Genomic DNA, 23,859 nt, shown 5'->3' on the forward strand with positions numbered 1-23,859 from the left:
GGTCCTCTGGAGTGGAGGAGGTGGGGCAGTGGGTGGTTGGATAGGGGTGTTGAGTACCAAGGCCGGGATTCTCCGGTCACTGACAGCAAAATCGCATTCGGCGATCGGCTGGAGAATCCCCGTTCAAGATCAAATCAGGAGCGGTGCAGCTTTCGCAATGCTCCGCTCCCTCCAAAGTGGCGTACGGCTATACCGACGGCCACAGGATGTTGCCTGAGGCCCGCCCCCCGATGCTCTGTCCCCGACCGGCTGAGTTCCCGATGGCGGCACTCAGTCCAGTGCCGCAATAGTCGGGGGGGGGGGAAGGGTTGATCTACGGGCAGGAGGGACTTTGCCAGGGGCTGGGGACACTATTGCTGGGTGGTTTGGGGTGTGTGAGCCAGCAAAAGGGGGGGCACTATTTCACAGGCCGGGTCCGTGAGCGGCCGGTACCATGTTGCATTGCGCGGCCGCTGCAAGCCGGCGCCCTGCACTTGAAATGAAATGAAATGAAAATGAAATGAAAATGAAAATGCAAATGAAAATCGCTTATTGTCACGAGTAGGCTTCAATGAAGTTACTGTGAAAAACCCCTAGTCGCCACATTCCGGCGCCTGTCCGAGGAGGCTGGTACGGGAATTGAACCGTGCCGCTGGCCTGCCTTGGTCTGCTTTAAAAGCCAGCAATTTAGCCCAATGTAGTAAACCAGCCCCTTGCGTGCAGTTGCGTGGCCGTGGACCCGGCAATTCTCCGGGCCATAACGGCAGCTAGAGCAAGGTGCTCTACGCTGCCTTGATGCTAGCCCCCAGCCAAACGGAGGATCGGTGGCTGTTATACGTCATTTTTTCTGTCAGAAAATGCTACCGTTCCCACGCCAGCATGGGGGCATAGCCTCAAAATTGGAGAATCCAACCCCATAGCTACCCAGGAGTTCAAAGTGGTTTTAAGTTTCCTGGGTAACTCTTCTGTTAAGAATGTCAGAACAACCCAAAGTCTCTCATTTAAATTGGAGTTTCAGATGCTTCCAGGCGCAGGATAATTGCTAAAGGGAAGTTGAAACTTCCTGGTCAATTCTCATGTAGTCCTTGCATAAGGGCTGTTGTGTTATTGTAATGATATAATACCTGAGGCGTATTTATTGTATAAGACACAAGGCACCAATCACTCATAAGGGACTGGGTAAACACATTGTTCATTTATTAAGGCTAGGCACACGAGAAGACTATAAAATCATAAGGCGATAAGAAATAGGAGTAGGCCATTCAGCCCTTCGAACCTGCTCCACTATTTAATAAGATCATAACACACACTACATCCACTTTCCTGCCTTGTCTCCATCACCCTTAATTCCCCGATTGATTAAAAACCTATCAATCTCAACCTTGAAAATGTTCAAGGACTCAGCCGCCATAGCTTCCTGGGGAAAACAATTCCAAAGATTCACCACTCTTTGAGAGAAGAAATACTTCCTCAAATGCATCTTAAATGTGACTACCCCTTTGGTCCTACAGTCCCGCTTGAATGGAAACATCCTCCCAACATTTACCCTATCTAACCCTCTAAGAATCTTACACCTCTCATTCTCCTGAACTCCAAGGAATGCAGACCCATCTTTCCTCATCTGGCAGTCCCTCCATACCTAGGATCATCTCAGTAAACCTCTTTTATCCTGTCTCCAATGATATATCTTTTTTTAAATAAGGGGACTAAAACTATACACAGTATTCTAAATGTGGCTTCACTAATACCATGTACAGTTGCAGCAACACCTCTTTACTTTTATACTCCAGCCCCCTTGAAATAAAAAGCAGCATTCCATTGGTCTTTAATTGTTATAAAAAATTAGAGTAGCCAATTATTTTTTTTCCAATTAAGGGGCAATTTAGCGTGGCCAATCCACCTAAACTGCACATCTTTGGATTATGGGGGTGAAACCCACGCAGACATGGGGAGGATGTGCAAACTCCACATAGACAGTGACCCAGGGCCGGGATTCGAACCTGGGTCCTCTTGTCTTCCCTATTATCTTCTCCACATGTATGCTTAGTTCGCTGGGTTTCATGGCCAAAGACCTGCAAGTCCCTTTGTGTTGCAGCTTTCTGCAGTCCCTCTCTATTTAAAGAATAATCTGCCTTCTCCTTCTTTCTTCTAAAATGAACAATGTCACATTTTCCCACATTCTATGAGAACAGCTGTTAATAGGTATAAAACTTGGCGATGCCAGAGCTGTGTATGTGCACTCTGCTGAAAGGAAAAAGTGAAACTAAGACTGGATCACATGACACACATCCCTTCTAGTGATGTCACACTGATAACCCTTAAAGGCATTTTACAACAGTGCCCTTTCTTTTTAAAGATACTTTCCCTCCTTCCAAAGAAGTATAACTATTCACAATCCATGTTCACTTTTGGTTACCATTGCATAACCACACAGAATGGATTAATCTATTCATCTCGAAAGTAGGCCATTTTGTTGTCCGCAAAGCCCCTCTTTGTGGATGCTGGAGCACTGTTCAAAATGGCAGTCAGACAGATAAGTGAATTTCAAGATTTCAAGGGGCTGCTCCTCCAATCACAGGCCATTCCTTTCTCATGTTTGCTACTGATAGGCTCACAAGTGAATGAGTGAGTGAGCGAGTGTGTAGGAGTGGTGAGTGAGTGTATTTTGGAGAGAGTGATTGTTTTGGAATGAGTGTGTGAGAATGAATGAGTGTATGTGGGAGAGTGTGTGTATGTGTGTGTAGAAAAGAGTGAAAGAATATGTGTGTGGGAGTGAGTGTGTATGGGGAGAGAGAGAGTGAGTGAGTGGTGTCATGTTAGGTACACTGGTCTAACACTGGCTGCAACTGTATGCAGCTTAGATCAGAAAGATACTCCAGACCTTGAAGTTAGTTCAATCAGGTTTATGGAACTAATAGCACAGTTAGCACAGTTCTCTGTGAGTTCGACTCTCTGATAACTTAAGTGTGGTTACTCTGTCTGACTGAACCAGACTAGCTCTTAACCACGTGGTGGAGGTATGAGATTGTAACAACACCCTTGACTGACTCTCTAGGTGTTCATCAGTGGAAAGAGGCAGAGAGTGAGTGCCTCATGTCTTTTATAGTCAGATCCCACCCCTGAGTGTCCTGCCTGCTTATTGGTCATGTCCAGTTCTCTGTATCCATTAGCTGCTTGCCTGTATATCATTATGTGTGTGTCTGCATATCATGACAAGTGGGAGAGGGAAAGAGAGTTCGAAGAAAGGGAGTGAATGAGTGGGTGTGGAGAGAGGGTGAGGGAGTGAATGTGCATGTGGGAGAGAGAGTGAGGGATAAGTGTGGGAGAGGATGAGGTAGTGTGTATGTGTGTTTGTGTGAGAGAGTGAAGGAGTATGTGTGGGAGAGCGCGAGTGAGTGAGTGTGTGGGAGAGAGTGAGTGATGGTGTGTGGGAGAGAGTGAGTGATGGTGTGTGAGAGAGAATGGGGGTGACAGAGTAAGTGAGGGAGTGTGAATGTGTGTGAGAGAAAGTGAATGAGTGTATGGGAGAGAGAGAGAGAGAGAGAGTGAGGGTGTGAGTGTGAGTATGGGAGAGAGAGTGAATGAGGGTGGGGAGAGAGTGAGTGAGAGTATGGGAGAGAGAGTGAATGAGGGTGGGGAGAGAGTGAGTGAGAGTATGGGAGAGAGAGTGAATGAGGGTGGGGAGAGAGTGAGTGAGAGTATGGGAGAGAGAGTGAATGAGGGTGGGGAGAGAGTGAGTGAGAGTATGGGAGAGAGAGTGAATGAGGGTGGGGAGAGAGTGAGTGAGAGTATGGGAGAGAGAGTGAATGAGGGTGGGGAGAGAGTGAGTGAGAGTATGGGAGAGAGATTGAATGAGGGTGGGGAGAGAGTGAGTGAGAGTATGGGAGAGAGAGTGAATGAGGGTGGGGAGAGAGTGAGTGAGAGTATGGGAGAGAGAATGGGAGTGCCAGAGTAAGTGAGGGAGTGTGAATGTGTGTGAGAGAGAGTGCATCAGTGTGTGGGAAAGAGAATGACGGTGTGAGTGTGTGTATGGGAGAGAGAGAGAGTGAGGGTGGGGGAGTCTGCCTCCGCCACCCTTTCAGGCAGCGGGTTCAAGACTCCCACCACCCTCTGGGTGAAAAGGTTTCTCTCACATCTCTAAACCTCCTGCTCCGTACCTTAAATCAATGCCCCATGTCATTTATCTGTCCACCAAGGGGAAAAGTTTCTTCCTGTCCACTTTATCTATGCCCCTCAGAATTTTATACATCTCTTTTTTTAAATAATTTTTATTGAAAGAGTTTTTCCATACAAACATTTACCCCTACTAATTTTTAAATTATTTACAACACAATCCCTCTAGGCAAATGTCCCTCCCTCGCCCGCCCTCTCGCGCGCACCAGTCCTCCCCCCCCCCCCCCCCCCCCCCCAGGCAACCTTAACAAACAAGGCAGCCTACAGTTTCAGACATGAGCAGCGAGCAGACTTGCCCGCGTTACAGTCGTGCATGTCCCCCCACGGCCCTTGCTGCCCCCCCTCCCCTCCCCCCCTCCCCTCCCCCCCTCCCTCCCCCCCCCCCCCCCCCCCGGGTTGCTGCTGCCACGACCCCGAACGTCTATCTCTGATCTAAAAAGTCAAGGAAAGGTTGCCACCGCCTGGCGAATCCCTGTACCGACCCTCTCAGGGCAAATTTGATCCTTTCTAGCTGAATATAGCTAGCCATATCATTAATCCAAGTTTCAACGCTTGGAGGCCTCGCGTCCTTCCATTGAATTAATATCCTTCGTCGAGCCACTAGGGACGCAAAGGCCAGTATTCCGGCCTCCCTAGCCTCCTGTACCCCCGGTTCTACCCCGACCCCAAAGATCGCCAGCCCCCATCCTGGTTTGACCCTGGACCCCACCACCTTCGACACCGTCCTTGCCACCCCCTTCCAGAACCCTTCCAGCACCGGACATGCCCAGAACATATGCACATGGTTCGCTGGGCTTCCCAGACATCTGACACACCTGTCCTCACCCCCAAAGAACCGGCTCATCCTTGTCCCCGTCATGTGAGCTCTATGCAGCACCTTAAATTGAATGAGGCTCAGTCTCGCACACGAGGAGGAAGAGTTGACCTTCTCCAGTGCATCCGCCCACGTCCCGTCTTCTATCTGCTCTCCCAGCTCCCCTTCCCACTTGGCTTTCAGTTCCTCCCCTGATGCTGCTTCCGCCTCCTGCATTATCTTGTAGATGTCTGATATCTTCCCCCCTCCGACCCAGACCCCCGAGAGCACCCTATCACTCGCCCCCTTACTGGGGAGCAGGGGAAACCCCTCCACCTGCCGCCTAGCAAATGCCTTCACTTGTAGATATCTGAACATGTTTCCCGGGGGGAGCTCAAACTTCTCCTCCAGCCCTCCCAGGCTCGCAAACCTCCCCTCTATAAACAGGTCCTTCAGCTGCCGTATGCCCACCCTGTACCAGCTCTGAAATCCCCCGTCGATGTTCCCCGGGATGAATCTATGGTTCCCTCTTATTGGCGCCGCCAACAGACCTCCCATTTCCCCCCTATGTCGCCTCCACTGCCCCCATATCTTGAGGGTGGCCGCCACCACCGGGCTCGTGGTGTACCTCGTGTGGGGGAGCGGCCATGGTGCCGTTACTAGGGCCCCCAGGCTTGTGTTGCCACAGGACGCCCTCTCCATTCGTTTCCAAGCTGCCCCCTCCCCTTCCATCATCCACTTGCGCACCATTGACACATTTGCCGCCCAGTAGTACCCCGAGAGATTGGGCAGTGCCAGCCCTCCACTGTCCCTACTCCGCTCCAAAAAGACCCTCCTCACCCTTGGGGTGCCATGCGCCCACACGTAGCTCATGATGCTACTCGTCACCTTTTTGAAGAAGGCCCTAGGGAGGAAGATGGGCAAGCACTGAAATAAAACAAGAACCTTGGGAGGACCGTCATTTTGATTGACTGCACCCTCCCCGCCAGCGACAACGGTACCATGTCCCACCTCTTAAACTCCTCCTCCATCTGTTCCACCAGCCTGGAAAAGTTCAACTTGTGGAGGGTCCCCCAGTTCCTTGCCACCTGCACCCCTAAGTACCTAAAGCTCTTTCCTGCTCGCTTGAAGGGGAGTCTCCCAATACCCTCTCCCTGGTCCCCCGGGTGTATCACAAAAACCTCGCTTTTGCCCAAATTTAATTTGTACCCCGAAAAGTCCCCAAACTCTGCTAATAGTTCCATTATCTCCGGCATTCCCCCTTCTGGGTCTGCCACGTACAGCAGTAGATCATCCGCATACAGCGATACTCGATGTTCCTCCCCTCCCCTAGTCAGTCCTCTCCACCCCCCTGAACCCCTCAGTGCCATCGCCAACGGTTCAATCGCCAGTGCGAAAAGTAGGGGGGATAGGGGACATCCCTGCCTGGTCCCTCGGTGGAGCCCGAAATACTCCGACCTCCTCCCGTTTGTCACTACACTCGCCGTCGGGGCCGAGTAGAGCAACTTCACCCACTTAATAAACCCTTCCCCAAACCCAAACCGTTTCAACGTCTCCCACAGGTACTCCCACTCCACCCTATCGAATGCCTTCTCCGCGTCCAGCGCTACCACTATCTCAGCCTCCCCCTCCACTGCCGGCATCATAATTACATTCAGCAATCTCCGCACGTTCGTGTTGAGCTGCCGCCCCTTCACGAACCCCGTCTGGTCCTCATGGATTACCCCTGGCACACAATCCTCTATTCTAGCTGCCAGGATCTTTGCCAGCAACTTGGCATCCACGTTCAGAAGCGAGATAGGCCTGTAGGACCCGCACTGCACGGGGTCTTTATCCCGCTTCAATATCAGGGAGATCAGAGCCTGCGACATTGTCGGGGGCAGAACCCCCCCCTCTCGCGCCTCATTAAAGGCTCGTACCAGTACCGGTCCCACCAAGTCCACATTTTTCTTATAGAATTCCACCGGGAACCCATCTGGCCCCGGCGCCTTCCCCGCTTGCATCTGACCTATTCCCTTGACTAGCTCCTCTAGCCCTATTGGCGCCCCCAGCCCTTCTACCAGCCCCTCCTGGACCCTTGGGAACCTCAATTTGTTTAGGAAGTCCTCCATTCCCCCTCTCCTCGTCGGCGGCTCAGACCGATACAACTCCTTGTAAAAATCCCTGAAGACCCCGTTCACTTCTTGCCCCTTCTGCACTACCTTCCCGCCCCTCTCCTTCACTCCCCCAATCTCCCTAGCCGCATCTCGTTTGCGAAGCTGGTGTGCCAGCATCCTGCTCGCCTTTTCCCCATACTCATAGACCGCGCCCTGTGCCCTTCTCCACTGCGTCTCTGCCTTCCTGGTGGTCAGCAGGTCGAACTTGACCTGCAGGCTGCGCCGTTCTCCCAGCAGCCCCTCCTCTGGTGCCTCCGCATATCTCCTATCCACTTCCAATAGCTCCCCCACCAGCCTCTCCCTCTCCTGCCTCTCCTTTCTTTCTCTGTGCGCCCTTATGGAGATCAGCTCTCCCCTGATCACTGCCTTCAGGGCCTCCCAGACCATCCCCACCTGCACCTCACCCGTGTCATTCAAGTCTAGATAGCTTTCAATGCTCTTCCGGACCCTTTTACACACCTCGTCGTCCGCTAACAGCCCCACATCCAGCCGCCACAGCGGGCGCTGGTCCCGCGCCTCCCCCATTTCCACATCCACCCAATGCGGTGCATGATCAGAGATCGCAATGGCCGAGTACTCAGCTTCCCGTACCCTCGGGATCAGCCCCCTGCTCAACACGAAGAAATCGATTCTGGAGTACACTCTATGGACGTGGGAGAAAAAGGAATACCCCCTCGCCCTCGGCCTACCAAACCTCCATGGGTCTACTCCTCCCATCTGCTCCATGTACCCCCTCAGCACTTCTGCCGCTGCCGGCCTCCTATTGGTCCTTGAGCTCGATCTGTCTAGCCCGGGGTCCAGCACTGTGTTAAAGTCCCCCCCCATGATCAAGCCCCCTGCCTCCAGTCCCGGAATGAGGCCCAATAGGCGCCTCATAAAACCCGCGTTATCCCAGTTCGGGGCATATACGTTGACCATCACCACTTTCTCCCCCTGCAGCTTACCCTTCACCATCACATACCTACCCTCCTTATCCGCCACCACCTCCTCCGCCACGAACGACACCCTCTTTCCCACCAGAATCGCCACCCCCCGGTTCTTTGCGTCCAATCCAGAGTGGAACACCTGTCCCACCCACCCCCTTCTCAGGCGAACCTGGTCCACTACCTTCAGATGGGTCTCCTGTAACATTGCTACATCAGCCTTCAGTCCCTTCAGGTGTGAGAATACCCTTGATCTCTTGACCGGCCCATTCAACCCCCTCACGTTCCAAGTGATCAGCCGGGTCGCGGGACGACCCGCCCCCTTCCCCTGCCGATTAGCCATGTCCTGTTCCCTGCTCGCCCCGGGTCGACCCTTCCCTTCTGACCCGCTCCCCATGGCGATGTCCCCCTCCCCCCACCTCTCCAGCCCTCCACTTCCCGTTTCTGGTCTTTTCAGCAGCAACCCGGTATCCCTCCCTAACCCCCCTCCCCCCCCACCCCCAGGCTAGGACCCCTCCTAGCCGCGATGTACCCTCCATCGTACTCCCGTAAGTCAGCTGGTTCACGCTGACCCGGCTGCTCCTGCCACACTCCGACTCCCCCCGGCTCGGGGAGGGGGGCCTCCCCCCCCTTGCCACTCCTCCCTGGCCCCGCTCCAGCGCGGGAAAGGTCGCCATTGCTAGCCACGCCCCGCACTCCTCCCCTCCCCCCTCCTCTGCCCCGCGCGCGGGAAAACAGAGGAAAGCCCGCGCTTTCGCCCTGCCACACCCCACCCCGCCATCTTCAGTTCCACCCCCGTCCCCGTCCATGCCTGTAAAATAACCCCCCCTAGGAACCCATATCCCCGATCTGCTCTCCCCCCCGTCCCACCTCCCCAACTTAACATTATAAATAACAGATAAATAACAAATAACAATGTACTTAACAGTCGCCCTCTACCAAACAGCATAAATAACCATAAATAACCATGAATAACCACAATAGCAATAACTAAGGGAAGTTGGCAAAGGGGGAAAAAACATCAGAAGAAAAACCACAGCAAGAGTTCAAAATCCAAACAAAGAATTCAGCAGAAAGTACCCGAGCGGCTACGGCCGCCAAGTATCCCCTGGGTCTAATTCGAGTCCAGTTTCTCTTCCTGTACAAAGGCCCACGCCTCCTCTGGGGACTCAAAATAGTGGTGTTGGTTCCTGTAGGTGACCCACAAGCGCGCTGGCTGCAGCATTCCGAACCTGATCCGTTTTGCATGTAGCACCGCCTTCGTCCGGTTGTACCGGGCCCGCCGCTTTGCCACCTCCGCACTCCAGTCCTGGTAGACCCTCACCGTCGAATTCTCCCACTTGCTGCTCCTTTCCCTCTTGGCCCACTCCAGCACTCTCTCACGGTCGCTGAGTTGCTGGAACCGCACCAGCACCGCCCTCGGGGGCTCATTTGCTCTTGGCCTCCTAGCCATGACCCTGTAGGCCTCTTCCAGCTCCAGGGGCGAAGGGACGGCCCCTGCCCCCATCAGGGAGCTCAGCATTTCTGCTACATATCCCGGGAGGTCTGACCCCTCCAGGCCTTCTGCCAGGCCCAAGATCCTCAGGTTCTTCCGCCTCATTCGGGTATCCAGCTCCTCAAAACGGCTCTGCCATTTCAGGTGGAGTGCCTCGTGCACCTCTACCTTTCCCACGAGGACCGTGGCCTCCTCCTCCCTCACAGTCATCTCCTGTTGCAGCTCCCGAATCGACGCCTCTTGGGTCGCCTGGGCTCCCATCAGCCTGGTGGTCGTCGCATTCATTGACTCCAAGAGCTCCATTTTCAGCTCCGTAAAGAAGCGCAGGAGAGCGGCCTGCTGCTCCTCCGCCCATTTCCTCCATTCCTCGGGTGCGCCACCGGCCGCCATTTTGGTCTTCTTCCCCCGCTTTTTTTTGGGAGCTGCTGTTGCTTTCTTTACCACCCCACTCCGGGTACCGACCATAAAGTTGGTCTGGTTCTCTTCAGGGAGCCTTCCCCCACCGGGATTTGTCCTTACAGCGCCGTTGGGGCCCTCCAATCGGCCCGAAAACACCTTTGTAGCAGGAGCAGCCAAACGTGCGACTTAGCTGGTCATAGCCGCAACCGGAAGCCCCAATTTTATACATCTCAATCATGTCCCCCTCAGTTTCCTCTGTTCCAAGGAAAATAACCCCAGTCTATCCAGTCTCTCTTCACAGCTAAAACTCATCAGCTCAGGGAACATCCTGGTAAATCTCTGCACCCTTTCAAGTGTGATCACAATATAATGTGGATTCCAGAACTGCATACAGTACTCGAGTTGTGGCCTAACCAACGTGTTACACATTTCCAGCATATCCTCCCTGCTCTCTCTCTCCCACACACTCTTGCACTCTCTCTCACACCATTCACACTCTCTCACTTACTCTGTCACCCATTCTCTCTCCCATACTCTCACTCACACTCTCCCACACACTCACTCACTCTCTCTCTTAAACTCTATGCCTCGGCTAATAAAGACAACAATTCCATATGCCTTCTTAATCACTGTATCCATCTGCTGAGCTACCTTAAGGGACTAGTATACATGCACAGCAAGATCCCTTTGATCCTCAGAGCTTCCCAGGGTCCTGTTGTTTATCATGTATTTCCATACCCAGTGATGGAAGGGAGGTCATTGATGAAGCAGCTCAAGATGGTTGGGCCAAGACACAACCCTGAAGAACTCCTGCAGTGATGACCTGGGACTGAGATGACTGACCTCCAACCGCCACAGCCATCTTCCTCTGTGTCAGATATGACTCCAACCAGTGGAGTGTTTTGCCCCTGATTCCCAGAGGTGTGTGTGATCTGCTCAAAGCAAAAGTGAAACTAGGACCGGATCACTTGATACATTTCCCTTTTAGTGATGTCATGCCACTATCCCTTAAAGCCTTTTAAAACACGGATTTATGGGGGTCCTCAATGCATCTTCTCAGGTATCTCTGGGGTAGAGCACCACCCCTCCCTTCTCAAAGATCTGGGACCTTGTCTTCAAGCTAAGCAAGAGGAATCAGGTTCTTAATCAATACACATGATGCGGGTCCACAGATAACAAGTAAAACTGGTGCAGCTATTGCACCTTTATTTGCCTCACCATAAAAATAATTTTTTCTACATATTTACTTTACCCAAACATAATTGGATCTCTTATTTTTCCAACTAATGCCGATATTGACAAAAGAAATAACAAGCTAGAGGAATACCTAATTAATAAAAATGTCCAATATTCATTAGGCGGGATTCTCCGACCCCCCCGCCGGGTTGAAGAATCGCCGGGGGGTGGGGGGGGGGGGGGGGCCGGCAGGGCGATCTGGCCTGGCCCGCGATCGGCACTCTTTTCCTACGCGCCGGCCGTGTCAGCCTCCGTGATGGCTGACGCGTAGGTGAACCTCCCCCCCCCCCCCCCCACCCCCCCCCCCCCCCCCCCCCCCCCCGCGCATGCACGGGGATGACGTCAGCAGCTGCTGATGCTCCCGCACATGTGCGGACTCTCGCCGACCGGCGGAATCCCTTCGGCCCCAGCTGGCGTGGCGCCAAAGACCTTCCACGCCAGCCGGCGGGGCGCAAATCACTCCGGCGCCGGCCTAGCCCCTGAAGGGGCTAGGGGCTAGCCCCTGGGGCGGCTGACGCCGGAGTGGTTCACGCCACTCCGTCCTGCCGGGACCCCCGCCCCGCCGGGTATGGGAGAATCCCGTCTATGATGCTCAATGATGCATTGTCTGTTAACCTTGTTGCCATTGTTACATCTGGAAAAGCACACAAATTGGTGAGGTTATAACTAGTTGTGTTTATCTCCAGACACTATAGAATAATCTGTGAAGATTAATAAAGTACAAGATAAATGTTGTAATTGCTACAAAGTACATACTTCCATCATGAGGTGGTGTTCAGTTAACAATCTGCAAATGCTACCAAACCTAATAGTTACAATGGGCCAAAGCTTCTGTTCTCTGCACCGTCAGAGATGGGATGTACTTTCAGGGACGTGTTTCAGGACCATGCAGATGTCCTCACGCGTAAGTTTAAACTTCCGATGGGTGGATTGGCACAGCCCACTGCCCTCTGTGAATGTCTCTGATGGTAAACTTAGTGCAGCGGATGGTGGGAGGGCAGTGGGGGTGGGGTGGGGGGGGGGGGGGGGGTGGTGGTGGTGAAGCGTTGGGCCAGGTGGGTGGGACTTACCACTCTACTTACCCAGGAAATGTTACACAGTTAGTGCCTGATAACACTCAGTGAACAGTCAGTTTAACTGAACTGAGCACCACAACTGACTTTCCCAATCTACGATCCCAACCCCCCAACTATCCCACAACCACCCAACAATCCCCCTCATCTGACCCTACTACCCCTCCCAACCTACCCCTGATTTTCCGACGGAACCCAACCACCCGACTATCACCCACCACACTGACCTCACTCACTAACCACTCAATGCCTGCATATGGCAACTACTGCGGTGAAAAGGGGCTGTGTTCTCCCTTCTTCTGTCTCTTGTATCGGACGATCTTCTCAAGTCCCGGCTGAAAATTATTAAAAAGGACTGTAAATCAGAAATATTTGCAGACAGCATCAATGCATACAGCATCAAAACTGACTGGACGTTCTGGGCCATTGTCATGTATTGCACTTCCAGCCCATGTCATGCAGTGTGCACTTGTATAGTTTGAAACCCAGTCCAGTAGATAGTCACGTAGAAATGTAACAAAGTTGTTTTTATCTAAACAAGTTGAAAAAATACAAACATTCCGACTATTTGCTGGAGCCAGGCTGATGTTAAGCTATTCAGATGGTTTCATGTTTCAAGTTCCTTTTAATAGATAATAACCACATGTTGGGGAAAAAAAACTTCCACGACTACAAGATTGCCTAATTATACCTGACTTCCTTCTTCATTTTCACAGGCTGAATTTAGAATTGTTTACAGCAAAAGATGTCATGGAGCGTCAAGTAAAGGTCCTCCATCTGAGGGAAAAGGTCTCTTCCCTGGCTGCACTTCTCTTGGAGACAAATCATGGTGGATTCCCTGTGATTTATCAACTAGAACAAGGCCATGAGGAAGTATTTATAGGAAGCATCACCAGGTGAACAATTTATGTGCTAGAACCCCACTGGTTTTGTCACTTAATGTTATGAATGAATGTTGATGTATTGTATAGGCCCGATGGTTTGCACCTTTGAACAATAAAGAACCAGGGAGCAGCTGGTAGTGGTAACCATCATGTCAGGAGTGTTGAAACAAACAGTTTTACAATGATGCATGAGCAAACCTAAATCCAAACCACATTGGCTGGGAAAGAATGATTTCAATTTAACTCATAGTTATCCAAAGGAACTTTTGATTAAAAAAATGCGTGTGATTATAAAAACAACGGAGCTGTTTCTCTAACACACGAAATGAAAAGAATTCACAGGAAACAGTCACATCTAATGGTTTGATAGCAGTTGGCATTAATTAACAAAATATTTCACAGAACGTTGCCTATAGCTTTAACCTCTTAACAAAAGTGAGCCACCACATTCTCACTGACATATTTACATATATTAAAAAAGAGCTGGTCAGTTTGCTGTCAGCATTTTGCATAAAAATTCTCAGTGGGTGGGAGGATAAATGGAAATTGCAATCTGCTTGTTCTGAAATAAGAAAGTGCCTTGCTGTTGGCCAATATATGGATCGTTTGAAAACCCTAGAAATATATCAGAGGTCTTTGCCAGCTGGTCAAGAATGGCTTAAAATAATCCAACAAACAAAGTAAAGCAGAAAAAAAACAAATCATTAAGATGCATTATGGGACACTGGTCACAAAACTCCCAGCTGTGTTTGAAAATTAAATTTCTGTAATTATACCTGTCATAATCTATGTGCACTTGCTGCAGGAACAGATAAGTCAGCAACCGATACCTATTACAGTCATATGGTCTAACTAACAATCTGACACAGTTTCTGTGTTGTTTGAGATGCTTTCTTAATTTTACTCCTCATTTCTTCATGCTACTTACTAACTTCAGTTGAGAGAGTAGGCAAAACATCTGTGAATATCATCAGGAGATACATAAGACGTTTGAGAACGATTCTCCCCCTTGGAAAAAAAGAGATGCTCATATCTATAGAACACCTTGTTATGCCATTTAAGTGTGTCAGATTACTTCCACAATAAATTTGTGTTTGTTTTTGAAGTACATTGATTGTTGTTCAGGAGGGAAAACAGCAGTCATTCTGTGCTAACAATTCCCTACTAACATCAGCATGATGAATGCTGCTACTTAGTGAAGGTAAAATGCAAGTCAGAATACCGGAAGAATTATTCGGGTAATGGCCTTGAGATCTTTAATGTCTCGATAGAGGGGTCATCAGTCTCATCCAAAGGTTTTCCTTCTCTTCCAGAATGACACAAATTAATCAGAAAAAAGTGAAATACAAAAACATAGGGAGGTTATAGTATATTGTGGAGGTGGGGATGGCGAGAAACCCACATTATCTTCTTTGGGGTTGGCCACTTGGCCCACTGAGATTTGAGCCAATCAGGGAATTAACAAGCCATCAGTAGGCCCTACCCAGGATCAAGGACCCTGGGGGCAGGAAGTCCGGGCTGTTGAGAGCTGCCAGATTATCAGAGGCTGCCAGTTTCTGTGCTCAGCTGTGCAACTGGGGAGGTGGCGGCTGCTGTTAGAACAACATTAACCTGAGGCTCGGGATTGCTGAGCAACCAGGGTTGGAGGTAAATGCTAGAGGAAGGTCTGCTGGAGTTGGGGATGATGGGGAAGAGGGGTATAGGGGGATTAACAGTAAGGGTAGAGGGTGGCACTCCCCCTTCCCAAAGCTACAGCCCTCATTCAGACACTGAACTCCGTTTGACGAGGAATTCCTCCCTAGAAGACCACAAGCAACATGCACAGGTTTGTTGTCACGCTCCCTGTGTGATGAGCCCCCTGACGGCCATTGGGCTAATACCAGTGACGACAGGCTGCGACCCTTAAATGGGTATTTTTTGGCTACTTAAGGGCCTAAAGTGGTAGAGGGATGGGAAGGCCATCCAGAGGCCTGGGTTCAGTTGGAGTCGGAAATGTGGTGGGGTTCCCACCCGCCACCATCCAGTCCAATTAAATCCCACTCCAACTCCAAAATTGTCATTGAAGGTAGAAGGGGGGAGTATGGGGGAGGCCCAGGGCATAAAAAACCCCCTAAAGTAATCAAGAGGAATAATGTAGCTCAACCAAATGTTGGGATTTCTCTGTGCATTTATTCAATACCACGAGTTTGGAAATCATGAAGACATTGTGGAAGTGAATTGACAAAACATATTTTTAGACAAATTCAGGTTGTGGTTCTTTGCTGAAAAGCATTAGATGCGTGTCAAAAAATTAAAGCATGGCCACCTTTGTAAAATCTACTTTTCATTTGTTTTTCATAAAAATGAACGAATGTAAATCACTTCAGAGTATTATAAATTTGTCATGTTCTCACTGGAGCCTCGTTAGAGTGTCAGCCGTGGCTCAGTCGGAAGCACTTTCACCTCTGAGTCACAATGTTCAGGGTTGAAGTCCCATTCCAGGCGTGAGCACAAAAGTCACTGACATTGCATTACTGAGGGAGTACTGCAGAGGCAGAGGTACCATCTTTGAGACGAGACTTGAACCGAGGCTGCATCTGCTCACTGAGGTGGATGCAAAGAATCCCATGACACTATTTTGAGGAAGAACAGGGAAATTATCCCTGACGTTCTGGCATATACTTACCCCTCATTCATCATTATAAAAATAATTAGATGGTCATTATCCCATTGATGTTTGTGGGATTTACTGGTACAGATTGCCTGCCATGTTTCCGACATTACTAGAGTGACTGCACTTCAAAAATTATCTCATTCGCTATAAAGTGCTTTGAAACATGCTTTGAAAGGTGCTCTATAAATGCACATCTTTTCTTTTTGGAAGGTTAAGAGGCGACATGATTGCTGTTTTTAGAATCCTAAAGTGACAAGACAGTGTAAACTATGCTTGTTTACTTTACCTTGTCCAGAACAGTCGAACCAGATGACACAGCCTGGGCTTAAAAGTGGGCAAATTCAAAATCAATCTGCAAAACAATGTATTACATTTTGCAGTAATAGTAACAGTGAAACTGTCAGCGTTTGCTGTGGTTACTCAGCCCAAACTGGCAGCAACTTGGGGGGCGGGATTCTCCGCTAGCGTTATTCTCTGTTTAGCCGGCGCCTGGGAGTTTCCCGATGGCGTGGGGCTGCCCACTATGGGAAACCCCATTGACCGGCCGGCGGCGGGTCGGGGTAGAAATGTGGCGTAGCGGGGCGGAGAATCCAGCCCCAGACGTCTGCAGGTGCACAGGATAACATGGAAATCCAATATTTGCTGTCAGTGATTCTACGCCGCTCCACTGGGGGAACTACTTAGGGACCAATCTCTAAGTAATCAGTGAGTAGATAAAAATACTCACATTTATGCCATTAATCTCACGGTTCTGTTATGGGCCAGGGTTTGGAGAACCCCAAAGTGTATCATGGGGTTCACCTGACCCACAACTTTTAATAGATTGTGGTATGGGGAGCACATGACCCACTCTACAGGTGTGGTACAGCAGAAATGGAAAAGTATTTTTTTATAATTTGATCCTTGATCCGATTGTATTTCTGTGGGTAGTCTATATCTAGTAAAGAATTTAAGTAATTCCTCCACAATCTTTTTAGCTGTAATATTACATACTGGAATGGCCTCTGGAAACCTAGTCGACACATCCATTATAGTCAAAAGATATTGATTCCCACTTTTTGTTTTAGGAAGCGGTCCTACGCAATCAATTAGGACCCCTGTAAAAGGTCCCTAAAATGCTGGAATGGGTATTAAGGGCACTGCTTTTAACACCACTTGAGGTTTCCTTATCATTTGACATGTGTGATATGATTGACAAAATGTAACTACATCTTCATGTAGTCCAGGCCAATAAAAATGTTTTCGTATTTTATCTTGAGTTTTCCTTATTCCCAAACGACCTCTCACTGGTACCTCATGTCCAACTCGCAAAACCTCCTTTCTATACCCCACCGGCAATACTACTTGATGAACTTCTGCCCACTTTTCATTCACCTGCATATGTAAAGGTCTCCATTTTCTCATAAAGACATTACTTTTATGGTAATAACACTCTGGTATACACTCTTCCATGTATGCTTTCTGATCCATCTGTTTTATTTCTACATCTTTCTGTTGTAACTCCGCCAATTTTCCTGAACTAAAAATATCCGCCTGATCCTCGACCTGTTCTTGTTCTTTTTCAACCATCTCATCAAAAATCGTTTCTGATAATTGCACTTCAACTTTATCTTCACTCTTTAATTTTTCCTCTTGCCTTAACCTGTGACTTTGCAATCTTGTTACTACACAATCCGGAAAAATCCCAGGATATTCGTCCTTCAACACTTCAGTTGTCTGATTTTCCACTGGCTTATCAACCACAGTAGGCATCACTCCCACCTGTGATCCAGCTATATCATTACCCAAGATAAACTGTATTCCTGGACAAGATAGTTTCTCTATTACTCCTACTACGACTTCACTACTCTGCACTGGACTTTCCAACCTTACCTTATATAATGGAACACTACTCCTCTCACCCTGAATTCCACGTATTACCATCTTTTCTGGCATCATTCTTCCTAAACTACATAACTCCTCATCGCTTACCATTAAAGATTGACTAACTCCCATAGCTCTTAAAATTGTGACTTCTTTACCTACTCCTCCTGATACACATGAGTAAGCTTTACCCACACAAGTAAATTCCTTAGAGAGATCTGGCACCTTCTTATCAATCACCTCTTGATCAGGCTGTACAATCTTTTGCACCTCCTTCGCTTCACTTGGGCTTTCCTTTACCACTATAATGAACCCCACTGTCTTATCCTGTTTTACCACATCAACCTTACCAGTGCTTTTCTTGAACTACCAACACTGACTTTACATGGCCTAGTTTATTACAGTGAAAACATTTGAAACTTTTCATTTCTTTTTCACCCTCCTGAATTTCTTTTTAATCTGAGGTACACTCTTCTTATTATCTCCCATCAGATCACCTTTACCTTTCCCACTTGAGTATTTCTCATGTCCCCAGTTTCTATCGCTCACAGGCTGAAACTGATGTCGGAAACCAAGCTTTGATTTATGAACTAATTCATAATAATCTGCCATTTCTGCTGCTAATATTGCAGTTTTAACCCTCTGCTCTTCCACTTGAGTTCTCACTACATCAGGAATTGAATTTTTAAACTCCTCCAAAGTATAATTTCTCTTAGAGCTTCATACATTTGGTCTATTTTCAAAGCCCTTATCCACCTATCAAAATTACTCTGAGCCTTTCAAACTCCATGTATGTTTGACCAAATTATTTCTTTAAATTTCTAAACCTTTGTCTGTAGACTTCAGGCACTAGTTCCTATGCACCTAAGATGTATTTTTTCACCTCATATGTCCCAGATATCTCCTCTGATCGTGATGCAAACACTTCACTCGCCCTACCTACCAGCTTTGTTTGAATCAGTAATACCCACATGTCCTGTGGCCATTTCATTTCATTTGTTTAGCTACCTTCTCAAATAAAATGAAAAAGATTTCCGCCTCCTTCTCGTCAAACTTTGGCCATGCTTGGACATATTTAAATAGATCCCCACCAAGCCTTTGACTATGACGCTCTTTCTCACTATCCTCATCACTATCCTCCAACTGTACGTTTCCCTTTAAGTCTGCCAATTTTAACTGACTGTATTGTTTCATAGCCATTTTCTGAAGTTCAAACTCTCTCTTTTTCCCTCTCCTCTCTATCTCTTTCTTTGTTTCTTTCTTATCTCTCCTTTCCTTTTTCCCTGACCTGTATCTCCCTTTCTCTTTCTTTTTCTCTCATTGCATATTCAAGCTGCTTTAATTCTTTTTCATGTTCAAGTTGCTTAAACTGCAGATGGATCTTTGCCATTTCTAATGAGTCAGACTGTATCTCAGGCAACTTTAAATGCTTAGCCACCACCATAATTACCTCATCTTTTCGCAATTTGTCAGGAAATGTTAACTGCAATGTTTTTGCCAAATCTAACAGTCTGCTTTTAGTCTCTGTCTGTAAGGTACTGCGTGTGACCGTCTCCACCCCCAAAAACTTCAGAGCCTCTGAAAGAGCCATTGTCCACAACACACTCCCTACTTAAACTAAAATACCACACCTGAAAAGCAGCCACAATGTGCTCACCCCTCACTGTTTTTCGTTTTACTAAACCAATCCAATAGATAGACTTTTATCCCCCTCTAGCCCCCAATTTGTTATGCGCCAGGGATTAGAGAACCCCAAAGGGTATCAAGGAGTTCACCTGACCCACAACTTTTAATAGATTGTGGTATGGGGAGCACACGGCCCACTCTACAGGTGTGGTACAGCAGAAATGGAAAAGTATTTTTTTAAAGCAAAACAATGTTTATTCTATGAACTCAAGTGAACCTTTTTAAAACATACAGTGAACATCTTATCAACCATTAATTCAAATACAACCCCTAAAGTCTACAACACTAAATAATCCTTTAAGCTTTCCTTTTAACATCCGTAAGTGTTAAAAACAAAACTTTTAACAGAAGCACATCAAGTTAAAGTCACTACTGAGAGCAGTTATTAGTTTTAAATCACCAAAGGATCGATTTACAGTTTTTAGATTACAGAGAGAGAGACTCATACACCTTCTGGCTGTGACTGCAGCTATCCAGTTCTGAAAATGAAACGAAAACACACCCTGCAGCTCCACCCACACCCATCACTGATAAACACCCATTTCTTAACGGTACATTTCTTAAACACCCTTTTCTTAAAGGTACTCTCACATGATAGTTCAACATTTCGGAAAAGCTGCACCTTGAATGATGTGTAACTAACTTTGTAATTACTTTGGGATATCAAACCAGCCACCAGGGGTGGGGGCCGACTCCCTTGCCTTTGCCTCCCTAATTGCTCTCCAAAGAATCCTGCAGGCTGGCGATCAGCAGCACCACCCAAAGCTGTAAACTGGCTGTCTGACCTCTTGGAATCTCTCCAAATGGAGAAAATCAAGTTTGCTATCCTGGGGTTGGAATATGGCTTCCACAAAACATGGAGGTCACTCGCCAACTTGTTCCAAGACCTGTTTGTAGCCAACAGCCAATAGAGTAGGTGGGTGGGGGGGACACGGATGAGCCACAGATAACAAAGGAAGAGGAAGGGGGGGAGGGGCCAGAGGGGGAGTTAAAAACCCGCAAGAAGACCATGAAACACAAGGGCACAACTGCAGGGGACAGATCCAACAGTAAAAGGAGGACCAGAGGGAGCAGCAACAAGTGGGTAGGCGCAAGCTGGGGCAGGGCTTCCAAGGCACACCGACCAAATGAGACCCACAGCCACCAAAGAGAAATAAAGCAGGCAAATGTAAATGTGTATAGCAAGCCTTCATCGTCTGCACTTTGTTGACTTTTTAATTTTCCCTCTTGTATAAGCCAGAACAGCACCTTGATTGGCTTTGTAAAATACTACTAACGGGTATGACACATGTAACTTAACGTCAAACTAAAAATATGTAATATAAAATATGAAAATCATTAAAAATATATATTTTATACACATTCAAGCAGCCTAACTAGCCCTGAAAGAATAATTTAAAATTTGTGGAATGTCAAATTTCTCCATGATGATAGAAGTTCAACATAATTTAAAAATAATATATTTTTAAAATGAAACCAGAAAATGCAAGAAGAACGCAGCTGGTCGGGCAGTATCTATAGACAGAGAAACAGAGTTAATAGTTGGAAATTTAAGGGATCATTTGGAACAGGTTTGGATTGGTGGCTTAAAATCAGACCAGAAGACAACAGACCCATTCAGGGCCAACAAGGTTTCTGGACACTATGGGAATCAATGGAAACGGGGTTAGGGTGAGAATGTGACATTGATGTCTATGTGAAGAGTAGAAAAGGTTTGATGGGCTGTATGACCAACATCTGCTTCTGTCTCCCGTATTCTTGGCCTGAACTTTACACTCTCCCATCGGCAGGTTTGTAGATGGGGCGGGGGTGGTAAATGTAAAATTCCTCAATGGGCTTCCTGCTGGATTCCCATCTGCCCTGACCTCTTTCCAATTTTATGCTTTAGGCGAGGCTCTCCCTTTGCCCCAATTGAGGCCCTTAATTGACCAAATATTGACCACTTAAAGGCTGTTACCCACAAGCCTCAATTTGCAGGCTGGTGCAACGAGTTCCGGGATATGGGGAAAGCCCAAAAATAATCTGTGGAATTCTCTGTCAGCGGGATCTTCCGCTTCACCAGCAGCGCACCCATGTCCACGGGATTTCCAAAGGCATGGGGGTGGTCACAATGGGAAATCCCATTGGCCAGCTACGGGAACAGAGAATCCCATTGTCGGCAGGGGTGCACCGTGCCAGAAGATGGGGCTGGCGGGACGGAGAATCCCACCCAATATTATTCGGCCTTTGATGAGAAGGGAGTGGTGGCGGAGGGGAGCCTCCATCAGCCTTGGGTGCCACGACCCCCTTATGATTTGGTAACCGCATGACCTCCCTCCACCCTCCTCTCCCTGGCTTCTCTCCCAACACCCCATCCCCCACTGGCCACCTCACCAGGCCTCCCTACCATTTCACCCTGAGGTCACCAAAAACCACCACTTCCTGGAATCCCAACTTAGGCACTGGGGACTGCTTGTAGTCCTGGTCATGTCCACTGTAGCTTCTTGTGCGGCTGGGATTGAGAGCTACTGGCCAATCAGATGGGCGGTAGCTCTCAGCGGAATTCTCCGTTCCTGAGACTAAGATCTGGCAGATATGCCGCACTGTCTCTCTGCTCAGCCAGCATCTTCGATGGCATGCTCGGTCCAGCAGATCCTCGAATGACAGACGCAGCCGTACATGTGTGGCCTCATGCGGCATCTCCTTCACACCACTTCCTCTTCTTCCTCGGCCTGTTGTGTGGCCGGCTCTCCATCCTCAGCGGCTGCTTGCTGGTCCTCTGGGGCACACTCCGGTGTTGCAGCTTCCTCCTCCTCCATCAGCTCCAGCTCGTACAGCCGCAGGTCATCCCCTAGGGCTGTAGTGACTAGGAGGAAGACCACTATTGCTGGTTGAATTCCAATATCCATTGCCTGCAGGGGGTGAAAGGCTGACATGTTAGTTTAGTGCATACCCCCATGCCCAAACAGGTCCACCGGGATACACAGCGGCCTGGTTGGTACTGTGGATTCTGCCCCCATAAGTCCCCCCCCTCCTCCCCCATCCCTGCACCCCGGCCCCATTGGTCCCCGGCACTGTGGTGGCCTCTGGCCCTGGCATCGATCCCTGCTGACAATGGTATCATCGGCTGGTGCTGCCCATGCCAGTGGTACAGTCTGAAGCCCCCATCCGGAACCCCATTGTCGGGGCTACTGTGGGCGTTGCCCTTGTGTGGGCCGCGTGTTTCCCTGCTAGCGGGTGGCTGTGGTGGGAATGGTTGTAGGGCGGATGGTGGGGTACGGGGGTGGTAGGGTGGAGGCACCCATACGGCCAGTATTACTCTGCAGAGCCAAGGTCAAAGTGGGTGTCACCCAACCCCATAGCCTGTCTGCCCGTCACCCTCCCCACTCCCTGCCCATCTCAGGACCGGCAGCCCACGATCGCACCTCTGCATGTTCTAATTCTCTCTCTCCCTCATCAGCCACGGCGCCTGTTTCCCGATTTTTCAGAGAACAAGTGAACCTCACTGTGAATTCCCCCCAGTGGAGGTGGAGAATCATAGAGGCCCCGGAGTATACTGTGATATGCCAACGGCGTATACTGTAAGTGTGGAGTGGAACACATTGACGCAGCCGTCAAGGCTCCGGAAAATTGTGATTTGGCGTGAAACCGGCGCCTGCCGCGATTTTGACATCAAAACTGATTCTCCGCCCAATCTCGTTTCCCGATTCCAGTGTCAGCCAATGGGGAATCCCGGTTTCCTCCCAAGTGAGGGACAGTAGTGATGTCTGCAGCCAATTACCGTTCGTTGGAGCATGAAATCACTGTGGGGCAGAAGTACTCCCCACCAACTCTTCGGATGGCAGGAAGGGAAACCCTGACACCTTAAAAATCCCGGCCCTTGTGTCCTTAACAGCTGGTCCCGTGATATCCAGTTTGCTGTTATTTAGGGCTCGGGTAAAGGTGTTCCCATAGTTGCGACAGTGCACAGCATAGTTTACTCTTCATCAACTTGCATAGGCCCGGATATTGGGGTGCTTGATGCTAACACTACATCCACATAAAGTAGAGGAATCGTCCATTTTGCTTTTGTGATATTCCTTCAATTTGGTGAGAACAATAAACAAAGAAACGCTGATGAAAGATCTATTCCAGAATCATTAACCCATCTCACTTTACAGATGTTAATAGACCTGCTATGTATTTCAAATATGTGCTCTTTGGCTGAACAACTTCCAATTGTTGAATTCTCAATTATGCTTTCATTTATTTTGGGAGTAGGTTAGAACTTTGTCGAATCTTGGAAAATGAAATGCTTTTTGAAACTCAAAATGAGGGTACCTACAAACAACATGCTCAGCTGAACTACAATGAGGTGAGGATTACTTGGAATGATTAAAGAAAGTAATAACATTATTCTTCTTCAGTGCCCATTTGCCTCATAAACTCAACTTCTAGGTTCCTTAACTTTTACTCCTGGGCTTCATTTAGATCTCATCAGCCAACATCCCACTAGTTTCAGGCAGCAAGTGGCAGAATATCACGCCACCAAATGCTGCCCATTGAAACCAGGATTGCTGGAATTGTA

At 48.7% G+C, this 23,859-nt stretch overlaps 1 protein-coding gene across 1 annotated transcript in view; it reads left to right on the top strand.

Annotated features, from left to right (window-relative positions):
• LOC119972934 (chloride channel protein C-like) overlaps positions 1-23,859 on the top strand; it is a 161,809-nt gene that overhangs the window by 128,447 nt on the left and 9,503 nt on the right. Inside the window, exons 13-14 of the mRNA XM_038810469.1 lie at positions 12,944-13,123; positions 23,553-23,646. Coding sequence (XP_038666397.1) covers positions 12,944-13,123; positions 23,553-23,646 — 274 coding nt within the window. The remainder of the gene's footprint in view (positions 1-12,943; positions 13,124-23,552; positions 23,647-23,859) is intronic.

The sequence above is a fragment of the Scyliorhinus canicula genome, chromosome 10 (genome assembly GCF_902713615.1).
Source record: "Scyliorhinus canicula chromosome 10, sScyCan1.1, whole genome shotgun sequence".
Taxonomy (NCBI): Eukaryota; Metazoa; Chordata; class Chondrichthyes; order Carcharhiniformes; family Scyliorhinidae; genus Scyliorhinus; species Scyliorhinus canicula.